This window comes from Leptodactylus fuscus, unplaced genomic scaffold (assembly GCF_031893055.1).
Source record: "Leptodactylus fuscus isolate aLepFus1 unplaced genomic scaffold, aLepFus1.hap2 HAP2_SCAFFOLD_119, whole genome shotgun sequence".
In the NCBI taxonomy this organism is placed as follows: domain Eukaryota; kingdom Metazoa; phylum Chordata; class Amphibia; order Anura; family Leptodactylidae; genus Leptodactylus; species Leptodactylus fuscus.
Window position 1 is genome coordinate 190,030 of NW_027440022.1, and position 14,352 is coordinate 204,381.

At 56.4% G+C, this 14,352-nt stretch overlaps 1 protein-coding gene across 1 annotated transcript in view; it reads right to left on the reverse strand.

Moving 5' to 3' along the window:
- The window catches only part of LOC142186798 (atrial natriuretic peptide receptor 2-like), a 175,444-nt gene that overhangs the window by 105,105 nt on the left and 55,987 nt on the right, over nucleotides 1-14,352 (reverse strand). Inside the window, 1 exon segment of the mRNA XM_075261369.1 lies at nucleotides 1,978-2,091. Coding sequence (XP_075117470.1) covers nucleotides 1,978-2,091 — 114 coding nt within the window.

Here is a 14,352-nt window from a genome sequence, read left to right on the forward strand (position 1 = left end):
CGTCTGTGATGACATAGTCCACCACGCTGTTGCCCACATGGGAGTTACATAGTGTGTATAGGTATATATAGGTGTAGATAGTGTATATAGTTATATATAGGTGTACATACTGTATATAGGTATATATAGTGTATATATAGGTGTATATAGGGTATATAGGTGTACATAGTGTATGTAGGTATATATAGGTGTACATAGTGTCTATTGATATATATAGCTGTATATAGTGTATATACACTCACCGGCCACTTTATTAGGTCCACCATGCTAGTAACGGGTTGGACCCCCTTTTGCCTTCAGAACTGCCTCAATTCTTGGTGGCATAGATACAACAAGGTGCTGGAAGCATTCCTCAGAGATTTTGCTCCATATTGACATGATGGCGGCATCACACAGTTGCAGTCGCAGATTTGTCGGCTGCACATCCATGATGCGAATCTCCCGTTCCACCACATCCCAAAGATGCTCCTCTATTGGATTGAGATCTGGTGACTGTGGAGGCCATTGGAGTACAGTGAACTCATTGTCATGTTCAAGAAACCAGTCTGAGATGATTCCAGCTTTATGACATGGCATTGCATTATCCTGCTGAAAGTAGCCATCAGATGTTGGGTACATTGTGCTCATAAAGGGATGGACATGGTCAGCAACAATACTCAGGTAGGCTTTGGCGTTGCAACGATGCTCAATTGGTACCAAGGGGCCCAAAGAGTGCCAAGAAAATATTCCCCACACCATGACACCACCACCACCAGCCTGAACCGTTACCGATACAAGGCAGGATGGATCCATGCTTTCATGTTGTTGACGCCAAATTCTGACCCTACCATCCGAATGTCGCAGCAGAAATCGAGACTCATCAGACCAGGCAACGTTTTTCCAATCTTCAATTGTCCAATTTCGATGAGCTTGTGCAAATTGTAGCCTCAGTTTCCTGTTCTTAGCTGAAAGGAGTGGCACCCGGTGTGGTCTTCTGCTGCTGTAGCCCATCTGTAGCCTCAAAGTTGGACGTACTGTGCGGCGTTCAGAGATGCTCTTCTGGCTACCTTGGTTGTAACGGGTGGCTATTTGAGTCACTGTTGCCTTTCTATCAGCTGGAACCAGTCTGGCCATTCTCCTCTGACCTCTGGCATCAACAACGCATTTCCGCCCCCCACAGAACTGCCGCTCACTGGATGTTTTTTCTTTTTCGGACCATTCTCTGTAAACCCTAGAGATGGTTGTGCGTGAAAATCCCAGTAGATCAGCAGTTTCTGAAATACTCAGACCAGCCCTTCTGGCACCAACAACCATGCCACGTTCAAAGGCACTCAAATCACCTTTCTTCCCCCCCATACTGATGCTCGGTTTGACCTGCAGGAGATTGTCTTGACCATGTCTACATGCCTAAATGCACTGAGTTGCCGCCATGTGATTGGCTGATTAGAAATTAAGTGTTAACGAGCAGTTGGACAGGTGTACCTAATAAAGTGGCCGGTGAGTGTATGTATATATAGGTGTACATAGTGTATATAGGTATATATAGGTGTACATAGTGTATATAGGTGTACATAGTGTATATAGGTATATGTAGTGTATATATAGGTGTACATAGTGTATATAGGTATATATAGGTGTACATAGTGTATATAGGTATATTTAGTGTATATATGGTGTATATAGGTGTATATAGGTGTAGATAGTGTATATAGGTATATATAGGTGTAGATAGTGTATATAGGTATATATAGGTGTAGATAGTGTATATAGGTATATATAGGTGTAGATAGTGTATATATGTATATATAGGTGTAGATAGTGTATATAGGTATATATAGGTGTACATAGTGTATATAGGTATATATAGGTGTACATAGTGTATATATAGGTGTAGATAGTGTATATAGGTATATATAGGTGTACATAGTGTGTATAGGTTCTATAGAGGTGTATATAGTGTATATAGTTTATATATAGGTGCATGTACATGTTACTTACGAGAGAATAGTTTAGCTCCACTTTGAATTCTTCTTTGCATCTCTGGATCAGATTCTCCTGGAAGGTTCGGTATCCGAGGTTCTGAGGCTCATGATAGGAGATCACCAAGACAGTCTGAAGACAAGAAAGCAATGATGGGCGGGGCTGTGACTACCTCTCAGACATGGTATATACAGGCTGGTTGTCAGTAACAGGGGGCGGGGCTGTGACTACCTCTCAGACATGGTATATACAGGCTGGTTGTCAGTAACAGGGGGCGGGGCTGTGACTACCTCTCAGACATGGTATATACAGGCTGGTTGTCAGTAACAGGGGGCGGGGCTGTGACTACCTCTCAGACATGATATATACAGGCTGGTTGTCAGTAACAGGGGGCGGGGCTGTGACTACCTCTCAGACATGGTATATACAGCTGGTTGTCAGTAACAGGGGGCGGGGCTGTGACTACCTCTCAGACATGGTATATACAGGCTGGTTGTCAGTAACAGGGGGCGGGGCTGTGACTACCTCTCAGACATGATATATACAGGCTGGTTGTCAGTAACAGGGGGCGGGGCTGTGACTACCTCTCAGACATGGTATATACAGCTGGTTGTCAGTAACAGGGGGCGGGGCTGTGACTACCTCTCAGACATGATATATACAGGCTGGTTGTCAGTAACAGGGGGCGGGGCTTGTGACTACCTCTCAGACATGGTATATACAGGCTGGTTGTCAGTAACAGGGGGCGGGGCTGTGACTACCTCTCAGACATGGTATATACAGGCTGGTTGTCAGTAACAGGGGGCGGGGCTGTGACTACCTCTCAGACATGGTATATACAGGCTGGTTGTCAGTAACAGGGGGCGGGGCTGTGACTACCTCTCAGACATGATATATACAGCTGGTTGTCAGTACCAGGGGGCGGGGCTGTGACTACCTCTCAGACATGATATATACAGGCTGGTTGTCAGTAACAGGGGGCGGGGCTGTGACTACCTCTCAGACATGATATATACAGCTGGTTGTCAGTAACAGGGGGCGGGGCTGTGACTACCTCTCAGACATGGTATATACAGGCTGGTTGTCAGTAACAGGGGGCGGGGCTGTGACTACCTCTCAGACATGATATATACAGCTGGTTGTCAGTACCAGGGGGCGGGGCTGTGACTACCTCTCAGACATGATATATACAGGCTGGTTGTCAGTAACAGGGGGCGGGGCTGTGACTACCTCTCAGACATGATATATACAGCTGGTTGTCAGTAACAGGGGGCGGGGCTGTGACTACCTCTCAGACATGGTATATACAGCTGGTTGTCAGTAACAGGGGGCGGGGCTGTGACTACCTCTCAGACATGATATATACAGGCTGGTTGTCAGTAACAGGGGGCGGGGCTGTGACTACCTCTCAGACATGATATATACAGGCTGGTTGTCAGTAACAGGGGGCGGGGCTGTGACTACCTCTCAGACATGATATATACAGCTGGTTGTCAGTAACAGGGGGCGGGGCTGTGACTACCTCTCAGACATGATATATACAGCTGGTTGTCAGTAACAGGGGGCGGGGCTGTGACTACCTCTCAGACATGATATATACAGGCTGGTTGTCAGTAACAGGGGGCGGGGCTGTGACTACCTCTCAGACATGATATATACAGGCTGGTTGTCAGTAACAGGGGGCGGGGCTGTGACTACCTCTCAGACATGGTATATACAGGCTGGTTGTCAGTAACAGGGGGCGGGGCTGTGACTACCTCTCAGACATGGTATATACAGCTGGTTGTCAGTAACAGGGGGCGGGGCTGTGACTACCTCTCAGACATGGTATATACAGGCTGGTTGTCAGTAACAGGGGGCGGGGCTGTGACTACCTCTCAGACATGGTATATACAGCTGGTTGTCAGTAACAGGGGGCGGGGCTGTGACTACCTCTCAGACATGATATATACAGGCTGGTTGTCAGTAACAGGGGGCGGGGCTGTGACTACCTCTCAGACATGGTATATACAGCTGGTTGTCAGTAACAGGGGGCGGGGCTGTGACTACCTCTCAGACATGATATATACAGCTGGTTGTCAGTAACAGGGGGCGGGGCTGTGACTACCTCTCAGACATGATATATACAGCTGGTTGTCAGTAACAGGGGGCGGGGCTGTGACTACCTCTCAGACATGATATATACAGGCTGGTTGTCAGTAACAGGGGGCGGGGCTGTGACTACCTCTCAGACATGGTATATACAGGCTGGTTGTCAGTAACAGGGGGCGGGGCTGTGACTACCTCTCAGACATGATATATACAGCTGGTTGTCAGTAACAGGGGGCGGGGCTGTGACTACCTCTCAGACATGATATATACAGGCTGGTTGTCAGTAACAGGGGGCGGGGCTGTGACTACCTCTCAGACATGATATATACAGGCTGGTTGTCAGTAACAGGGGGCGGGGCTGTGACTACCTCTCAGACATGGTATATACAGGCTGGTTGTCAGTAACAGGGGGCGGGGCTGTGACTACCTCTCAGACATGATATATACAGGCTGGTTGTCAGTAACAGGGGGCGGGGCTGTGACTACCTCTCAGACATGATATATACAGGCTGGTTGTCAGTAACAGGGGGCGGGGCTGTGACTACCTCTCAGACATGGTATATACAGGCTGGTTGTCAGTAACAGGGGGCGGGGCTGTGACTACCTCTCAGACATGGTATATACAGGCTGGTTGTCAGTAACAGGGGGCGGGGCTGTGACTACATCTCAGACATGGTATATACAGCTGGTTGTCAGTAACAGGGGGCGGGGCTGTGACTACCTCTCAGACATGATATATACAGGCTGGTTGTCAGTAACAGGGGGCGGGGCTGTGACTACCTCTCAGACATGATATATACAGGCTGGTTGTCAGTAACAGGGGGCGGGGCTGTGACTACCTCTCAGACATGGTATATACAGGCTGGTTGTCAGTAACAGGGGGCGGGGCTGTGACTACCTCTCAGACATGATATATACAGGCTGGTTGTCAGTAACAGGGGGCGGGGCTGTGACTACCTCTCAGACATGATATATACAGGCTGGTTGTCAGTAACAGGGGGCAGGGGCTGTGACTACCTCTCAGACATGATATATACAGGCTGGTTGTCAGTAACAGGGGGCGGGGCTGTGACTACCTCTCAGACATGGTATATACAGGCTGGTTGTCAGTAACAGGGGGCGGGGCTGTGACTACATCTCAGACATGGTATATACAGGCTGGTTGTCAGTAACAGGAGGCGGGGCTGTGACTACCTCTCAGACATGATATATACAGCTGGTTGTCAGTAACAGGGGGCGGGGCTGTGACTACCTCTCAGACATGATACAGTTAGTAGTGTGATATTGTTCGGTAGTCGGAGGATTCTTCTTCTGGTTCTACAGTCATGGCTAAAAGTTCTGAGACTGCCACAAATCTCCTCTTGTCACATGATCTGCTCCCTCTGGTTTCTGTGTGTTTGTCAGATGTTTTTATCACATACAGAAATAGAATTGCAATCCTATTCTGAGTAATAAAAGCTTATAGTGACAGTTAGAAGGAGTTACTGCAGCGGTGTAATATTTGCAGTGTTGCCCCTTCTTCTTCTTCAGGACCTCTGCAATTCTCCCTGGCAGCTCTCAATCACCTTCTGGACCAAATCCTGACTGATAGCCGTCCATTCTTGCACAATCAATGCTTGCATTTTGTCAGAATTTGTAGGTTCTTGTTTGTCCACCCGTCTCTTGATGATTGACCACAAGTTCTCAATGGGATTAAGATCTGGGGAGTTTCCAGGCCATGGACCCCAAAATCTCTCTGTTTTGTTCCCTGAGCCATTTAGTTCTCCCCTTTGCTTTATGGCAAGGTGCTCCATCATGCTGGAGAAGGCATTGTTGGTGGCCAAACTGCTCTTGGACGGTTGGGAGAAGTTGCTCTTGGAGGACATTCTGGTCCCATTCTTTATTCATGGCTGTGTTTTTAGGCAAGACTGTGAGAGAGCCGATTCCCTTGGCTGAGAAGCCACCCCACACATGAATGGTTTCAGGAGGCTTTACAGTTGGCATGAGACAAGACTGGTGGTAGCGCTCACCTCCTCTTCTCCCAATAAGCTGTTTTCCAGATGTCCCAAACAATCGAAAAGGGGATTCATCAGAGAAAATGACTTTCCCCCAGTCCTCAGCAGTCCACTCCCTGGACCTTCTGCAGAATATCAGTCTGTCCCTGATGGTTTTTCTGGAGAGAAGTGGCTTCTTTGCTGCCCTCCTTGAGACCAGGCCTTGCTCCAAGAGTCTCCGCCTCACAGTGCGTTCAGATGCACTCACACCTGCCTGCTGCCATTCCTGAGCAAGCTCTGCACTGCTGGTAGCCCGATCCCGCAGCTGAAACACTTTTAAGAGACGGTCCTGGCGCTTGCTGGTCTTTCTTGGGCGCCCTGGAGCCTTTTTGCAAACAAAGGAACCTCTCTCCTTGAAGTTCTTGATGATGCGATAGATTGGTGACTGAGGTGCAATCTTTCTAGCTGCGATACTCTCCCCTGTTCGGCCATTTTTGTGCAGTGCAATGATGACTGCACGTGTTTCTTTAGAGATAACCATGGGTAACAGAAGAGAAACAATGATGCCAAGCACCAGCCTCCTTTTACAGTGTCCAGTGGTGTCATTCTTACTTAATCATGACAGATTGACCTCCAGCCCTGTCCTCATCAACACCCACACCTGTGTTACTGGAGCAATCACTGAAACCATGTTAGCTGGTCCTTTTAAGGCAGGGCTGCAATGATGTTGAAATGTGTTTTGGGGGATAAAGTTCATTTTCTAGGTAAATATTGACTTTGCAAGTAATTGCTGTTAAGCTGATCCCTCTTTATAACATTCTGGAGTATATGCAAATTGTCATTAGGAAAACTGAAGCCGTAGACTTTGTAACAAGTAATATTTTGTAGCATTCTCAGAACTTTTGGCCATGACTGTATACTACATGACTGTATACTACATGACTGTATACTACATGACTGTATACTACATGACTGTATATCGGGTCGTTGTCAGTCTCTTCTGGAAAACATCCATAATTACCGGAGGCTGCGCCACTTGCTGAGTCTTAAAGGGGAAGTTATAGTCTCACCACAGTTCTATCATTCGTTGCCATCTTTTTTAATTCCCTATCAGTCCGTCTTTGGAGTCAGGGAGGAAATCCAGGCAAACACGGGGAGAACATACAAACTACACGCACATGTTCTGTCCTTGGCAGGATTTGAACCCAGAATTCCAGCGCTGCAAAGCTGCAGCACTAACTACTGAGCCACTGAGCTGCCATGTCGATCTGTTTTTTGAAAAGCTGGGTGACAACTACTATGGTCTTAACTGCACACCTCACAACTGTCCCGGATTCCAGGTCCTTCTGTCCCATCATACAATACAGTGGTGAGACAGGAGCCGCCCACTCCCTGCTCCACCGCTGCGCCCCCGTGTGCTCCGACCCCCAGCTGTACATAGCATGTGATCATGTCACTTACATCACACCTGCAGATACCTGAAACCTCTGGGAGCAGAGACACAACAGCAAGGGAAAGGGGAGGAGCAAAGGAGCAAGGAGAGGGGAGGAGCAGAGGAGCCTGGAGAGGGGAGGAGCAAAGGAGCCTGGAGAGGGGAGGAGCAGAGGAGCCTGGAGAGGAGAGGAGCCTGGAGAGGGGAGGAGCAGAGAGGGGAGGAGCAGAGAGGGGAGGAGCAGAGGAGCCTGGAGAGGGGAGGAGCAAAGGAGCAAGGAGAGGGGAGGAGCAGAGGAGCCTGGAGAGGGGAGGAGCAGAGGAGCCTGGAGAGGGGAGGAGCAGAGAGGGGAGGAGCAGAGGAGCCTGGAGAGGGGAGGAGCAGAGAGGGGAGGAGCAGAGAGGGGAGGAGCAGAGGAGCCTGGAGAGGGGAGGAGCAGAGGAGCCTGGAGAGGGGAGGAGCAGAGGAGCCTGGAGAGGGGAGGAGCAGAGGAGCCTGGAGAGGGGAGGAGCAGAGAGGGGAGGAGCAGAGGAGCCTGGAGAGGGGAGGAGCAGAGGAGCCTGGAGAGGGGAGGAGCAGAGGAGCCTGGAGAGGGGAGGAGCAGAGGAGCCTGGAGAGGGGAGGAGCAGAGGAGCCTGGAGAGGGGAGGAGCAGAGAGGGGAGGAGCAGAGGAGCCTGGAGAGGGGAGGAGCAGAGGAGCCTGGAGAGGGGAGGAGCAGAGGAGCCTGGAGAGGGGAGGAGCAGAGGAGCCTGGAGAGGGGAGGAGCAGAGGAGCCTGAAGAGGGGAGGAGCAGAGGAGCCTGAAGAGGGGAGGAGCAGAGGAGCCTGGAGAGGGGAGGAGCAGAGGAGCCTGGAGAGGGGAGGAGCAGAGGAGCCTGGAGAGGGGAGGAGCAGAGGAGCCTGGAGAGGGGAGGAGCAGAGGAGCCTGGAGAGGGGAGGAGCAGAGAGGGGAGGAGCAGAGGAGCCTGGAGAGGGGAGGAGCAGAGGAGCCTGGAGAGGGGAGGAGCAGAGGAGCCTGGAGAGGGGAGGAGCAGAGGAACCTGGAGAGGGGAGGAGCAGGGGAGCCTGGAGAGGGGAGGAGCAGAGGAACCTGGAGAGGGGAGGAGCAGAGGAACCTGGAGAGGGGAGGAGCAGAGGAGCCTGGAGAGGGGAGGAGCAGAGAGGGGAGGAGCAGAGGAGCCTGGAGAGGGGAGGAGCAGAGGAGCCTGGAGAGGGGAGGAGCAGAGGAGCCTGGAGAGGGGAGGAGCAGAGAAGCCTGGAGAGGGGAGGAGCAGAGGAACGTGGAGAGGGGAGGAGCAGGGGAGCCTGGAGAGGGGAGGAGCAGAGGAACCTGGAGAGGGGAGGAGCAGAGGAACCTGGAGAGGGGAGGAGCAGAGGAGCCTGAAGAGGGGAGGAGCAGAGGAGCCTGGAGAGGGGAGGAGCAGAGGAGCCTGGAAAGGGGAGGAGCAGAGGAGCCTGGAGAGGGGAGGAGCAGAGGAGCCTGGAGAGGGGAGGAGCAGAGGAGCCTGAAGAGGGGAGGAGCAGAGGAGCCTGGAGAGGGGAGGAGCAGAGGAGCCTGGAGAGGGGAGGAGCAAAGGAGCCTGGAGAGGGGAGGAGCAGAGGAGCCTGAAGAGGGGAGGAGCAGAGGAGCCTGGAGAGGGGAGGAGCAGAGGAGCCTGGAGAGGGGAGGAGCAGAGGAGCCTGGAGAGGGGAGGAGCAGAGGAGCCTGGAGAGGGGAGGAGCAGAGGAGCCTGGAGAGGGGAGGAGCCTGAAGAGGGGAGGAGCAGAGGAGCCTGAAGAGGGGAGGAGCAGAGGAGCCTGAAGAGGGGAGGAGCGGAGGAGCCTGAAGAGGGGAGGAGCAGAGGAGCCTGAAGAGGGGAGGAGCAGAGGAGCCTGGAGAGGGGAGGAGCCTGGAGAGGGGAGGAGCCTGAAGAGGAGAGGAGCAGAGGAGCCTGGAGAGGGGAGGAGCAGAGGAGCCTGGAGAGGGGAGGAGCCTGAAGAGGAGAGGAGCAGAGGAGCCTGGAGAGGGGAGGAGCAGAGGAGCCTGGAGAGGGGAGGAGCAGAGGAGCCTGGAGAGGGGAGGAGCAAAGGAGCCTGGAGAGGGGAGGAGCAGAGGAGCCTGGAGAGGGGAGGAGCAGAGGAGCCTGGAGAGGGGAGGAGCCTGAAGAGGAGAGGAGCAGAGGAGCCTGGAGAGGGGAGGAGCAGAGGAGCCTGGAGAGGGGAGGAGCAGAGGAGCCTGGAGAGGGGAGGAGCAGAGGAGCCTGGAGAGGGGAGGAGCAGAGGAGCCTGGAGAGGGGAGGAGCAGAGGAGCCTGGAGAGGGGAGGAGCAGAGGAGCCTGGAGAGGGGAGGAGCAGAGGAGCCTGGAGAGGGGAGGAGCAGGGGAGCCTGGAGAGGGGAGGAGCAGAGGAGCCTGAAGAGGGGAGGAGCAGAGGAGCCTGGAGAGGGGAGGAGCCTGGAGAGGGGAGGAGCAGAGGAGCCTGAAGAGGGGAGGAGCAGAGGAGGCTGAAGAGGGGAGGAGCCTGGAGAGGGGAGTAGTAGGGGAGCCTGAAGAGGTGAGGAGCAGAGGAGGCTGAAGAGGTGAGGAGCAGAGGAGCCTGGAGAGGGGAGGAGCAGAGGAGCCTGGAGAGGGGAGGAGCAGAGAGGGGAGGAGCAGGGGAGCCTGAAGAGGGGAGGAGCAGAGGAGCCTGGAGAGGGGAGGAGCCTGGAGAGGGGAGGAGCCTGGAGAGGGGAGGAGCCTGGAGAGGGGAGGAGCAGAGGAGCCTGAAGAGGGGAGGAGCAGAGGAGCCTGAAGAGGGGAGGAGCAGAGGAGCCTGGAGAGGGGAGGAGCAGAGGAGCCTGGAGAGGGGAGGAGCAGAGAGGGGTAGGAGCAGGGGAGCCTGAAGAGGGGAGGAGCAGAGTAGCCTAGAGAGGGGAGGAGCCTGAAGAGGAGAGGAGCAGAGAGGGGAGGAGCAGAGGAGCCTGAAGAGGGGAGGAGCAGAGGAGCCTGAAGAGGGGAGGAGCAGAGGAGCCTGGAGAGGGGAGGAGCCTGGAGAGGGGAGGAGCAGAGGAGCCTGGAGAGGGGAGGAGCAGAGGAGCCTGGAGAGGGGAGGAGCAGAGGAGCCTGGAGAGGGGAGGAGCAGAGGAGCCTGGAGAGGGGAGGAGCCTGGAGAGGGGAGGAGCAGGGGAGCCTGGAGAGGGGAGGAGCAGAGGAGCCTGGAGAGGGGAGGAGCAGAGGAGCCTGGAGAGGGGAGGAGCAGAGGAGCCTGGAGAGGGGAGGAGCAGAGGAGCCTGGAGAGGGGAGGAGCAGAGGAGCCTGGAGAGGGGAGGAGCAGAGGAGCCTGGAGAGGGGAGGAGCAGAGGAGCCTGAAGAGCAGAGGAGCCTGGAGAGGGGAGGAGCAGAGGAGCCTGGAGAGGGGAGGAGCAGAGTAGCCTAGAGAGGGGAGGAGCCTGAAGAGGAGAGGAGCAGAGGAGCCTGGAGAGGGGAGGAGCAGAGGAGCCTGGAGAGGGGAGGAGCAGAGGAGCCTGGAGAGGGGAGGAGCAGAGGAGCCTGAACAGGGGAGGAGCAGAGGAGCCTGAAAAGGGGAGGAGCAGAGAAGCCTAGAGAGGGGAGGAGCAGAGGAGCCTAGAGAGGGGAGGAGCAGAGGAGCCTGAAGAGGGGAGGAGCAGAGGAGCCTGAAGAGGGGAGGAGCAGAGGAGCCTGAAGAGGAGAGGAGCCTGAAAAGGGGAGGAGCAGAGGAGCCTGAAGAGGGGAGGAGCAGAGGAGCCTGAAGAGGGGAGGAGCAGAGGAGCCTGAAGAGGGGAGGAGCAGAGGAGCCTGAAGAGGGGAGGAGCAGAGGAGCCTGAAGAGGGGAGGAGCAGAGGAGCCTGGAGAGGGGAGGAGCAGAGGAGCCTGAAGATGGGAGGAGCAAAGAGGGGAGGAGCAGAGGAGCCTGGAGAGGGGAGAAGCAGAGAGGGGAGGAGCAGAGGAGCCTGGAGAGGGGAGGAGCAGAGGAGCCTGGAGAGGGGAGGAGCAGAGAGGGGAGGAGCAGAGGAGCCTGAAGAGGGGAGGAGCAGAGAGGGGAGGAGCAGGGGAGCCTGAAGAGGGGAGGAGCAGGGGAGCCTGAAGAGGGGAGGAGCAGGGGAGCCTGGAGAGGGGAGGAGCAGAGGAGCCTGAAGAGGGGAGGAGTAGAGAGGGGAGGAGCAGGAGAGCCAGGACAGGGGAAAGGAGGAGCAGAGGAGCCTAGAGAGGAGAGGATCCAGAAGAGGGGAGGAGCAGAGGAGCCTGGAGAGGAGCCATAAGAGGGGAGGAGCCTGGGGAGGAGCAGAGGAGCCTGAAGAGGAGCCAGAAGAGGGGAGGAGCAGAGGAGCCGGGTGAGGAGCCAGAAGAGGGGAGGAGCAGAGGAGCCGGGTGAGGAGCCATAAGAGGGGAGGAGCAGAGGAGACTGAAGAGGGGAGGAGCAGAGAGGGGAGGAGCAGAGGAGCCTATAGAGGGGAGGAGCAGAGAGGGGAGGAGCAGGGGAGCCTGGAGAGGGGAGGAGCAGAGGAGCCTGAAGAGGGGAGGAGCAGAGGAGCCTGAAGAGGGGAGGAGCAGAGGAGCCTGAAGAGGGGAGGAGCAGAGGAGCCTGAAGAGGGGAGGAGCAGAGGAGCCTGGAGAGGGGAGGAGCAGAGAGGGGAGGAGCAGAGGAGCCTGAAGAGGGGAGGAGCAGAGAGGGGAGGAGCAGGGGAGCCTGAAGAGGGGAGGAGCAGAGGAGCCTGAAGAGGGGAGGAGCAGAGGAGCCTGGAGAGGGGAGGAGCAGAGGAGCCTGAAGATGGGAGGAGCAGAGAGGGGAGGAGCAGAGGAGCCTGAAGAGGGGAGGAGTAGAGAGGGGAGGAGCAGGAGAGCCAGGACAGGGGAAAGGAGGAGCAGAGGAGCCTAGAGAGGAGAGGATCCAGAAGAGGGGAGGAGCAGAGGAGCCTGGAGAGGAGCCATAAGAGGGGAGGAGCCTGGGGAGGAGCAGAGGAGCCTGAAGAGGAGCCAGAAGAGGGGAGGAGCAGAGGAGCCGGGTGAGGAGCCAGAAGAGGGGAGGAGCAGAGGAGCCGGGTGAGGAGCCAGAAGAGGGGAGGAGCAGAGGAGACTGAAGAGGGGAGGAGCAGAGAGGGGAGGAGCAGAGGAGCCTAAAGAGGGGAGGAGCAGAGAGGGGAGGAGCAGGGGAGCCTGGAGAGGGGAGGAGCAGAGGAGCCTGGAGAGGGGAGGAGCAGAGGAGCCTGGAGAGGGGAGGAGCAGAGGAGCCTGGAGAGGGGAGGAGCAGAGGAGCCTGGAGAGGGAAGGAGCAGAGGAGCCTGGAGAGGGGAGGAGCAGAGGAGCCTGGAGAGGGGAGGAGCAGAGAGGGGAGGAGCAGGGGAGCCTGAAGAGGGGAGGAGCAGAGTAGCCCAGAGAGGGGAGGAGCCTGAAGAGGAGAGGAGCAGAGGAGCCTGGAGAGGGGAGGTGCAGAGGAGGCTGAAGAGGGCAGGAGCAGAGGAGCCTGGAGAGGGGAGGAGCAGGGGAGCCTGGAGAGGGGAGGAGCAGAGAGGGGAGGAGCAGAGGAGCCTGAAGAGGGGAGGAGCAGAGAGGGGAGGAGCAGGGGAGCCTGAAGAGGGGAGGAGCAGGGGAGCCTGAAGAGGGGAGGAGCAGGGGAGCCTGGAGAGGGGAGGAGCAGAGGAGCCTGAAGAGGGGAGGAGTAGAGAGGGGAGGAGCAGGAGAGCCAGGACAGGGGAAAGGAGGAGCAGAGGAGCCTAGAGAGGAGAGGATCCAGAAGAGGGGAGGAGCAGAGGAGCCTGGAGAGGAGCCATAAGAGGGGAGGAGCCTGGGGAGGAGCAGAGGAGCCTGAAGAGGAGCCAGAAGAGGGGAGGAGCAGAGGAGCCGGGTGAGGAGCCAGAAGAGGGGAGGAGCAGAGGAGCCGGGTGAGGAGCCATAAGAGGGGAGGAGCAGAGGAGACTGAAGAGGGGAGGAGCAGAGAGGGGAGGAGCAGAGGAGCCTATAGAGGGGAGGAGCAGAGAGGGGAGGAGCAGGGGAGCCTGGAGAGGGGAGGAGCAGAGGAGCCTGAAGAGGGGAGGAGCAGAGGAGCCTGAAGAGGGGAGGAGCAAAGGAGCCTGAAGAGGGGAGGAGCAGAGGAGCCTGAAGAGGGGAGGAGCAGAGGAGCCTGGAGAGGGGAGGAGCAGAGAGGGGAGGAGCAGAGGAGCCTGAAGAGGGGAGGAGCAGAGAGGGGAGGAGCAGGGGAGCCTGAAGAGGGGAGGAGCAGAGGAGCCTGAAGAGGGGAGGAGCAGAGGAGCCTGGAGAGGGGAGGAGCAGAGGAGCCTGAAGATGGGAGGAGCAGAGAGGGGAGGAGCAGAGGAGCCTGAAGAGGGGAGGAGTAGAGAGGGGAGGAGCAGGAGAGCCAGGACAGGGGAAAGGAGGAGCAGAGGAGCCTAGAGAGGAGAGGATCCAGAAGAGGGGAGGAGCAGAGGAGCCTGGAGAGGAGCCATAAGAGGGGAGGAGCCTGGGGAGGAGCAGAGGAGCCTGAAGAGGAGCCAGAAGAGGGGAGGAGCAGAGGAGCCGGGTGAGGAGCCAGAAGAGGGGAGGAGCAGAGGAGCCGGGTGAGGAGCCAGAAGAGGGGAGGAGCAGAGGAGACTGAAGAGGGGAGGAGCAGAGAGGGGAGGAGCAGAGGAGCCTAAAGAGGGGAGGAGCAGAGAGGGGAGGAGCAGGGGAGCCTGGAGAGGGGAGGAGCAGGGGAGCCTGGAGAGGGGAGGAGCAGAGGAGCCTGGAGAGGGGAGGAGCAGAGGAGCCTGGAGAGGGGAGGAGCAGAGGAGCCTGGAGAGGGGAGGAGCAGAGGATCCTGGAGAGGGAAGGAGCAGAGGAGCCTGGAGAGGGGAGGAGCAGAGGAGCCTGGAGAGGGGAGGAGCAGAGAGGGGAGGAGCAGGGGAGCCTGAAGAGGGGAGGAGCAGAGTAGCCCAGAGAGGGGAGG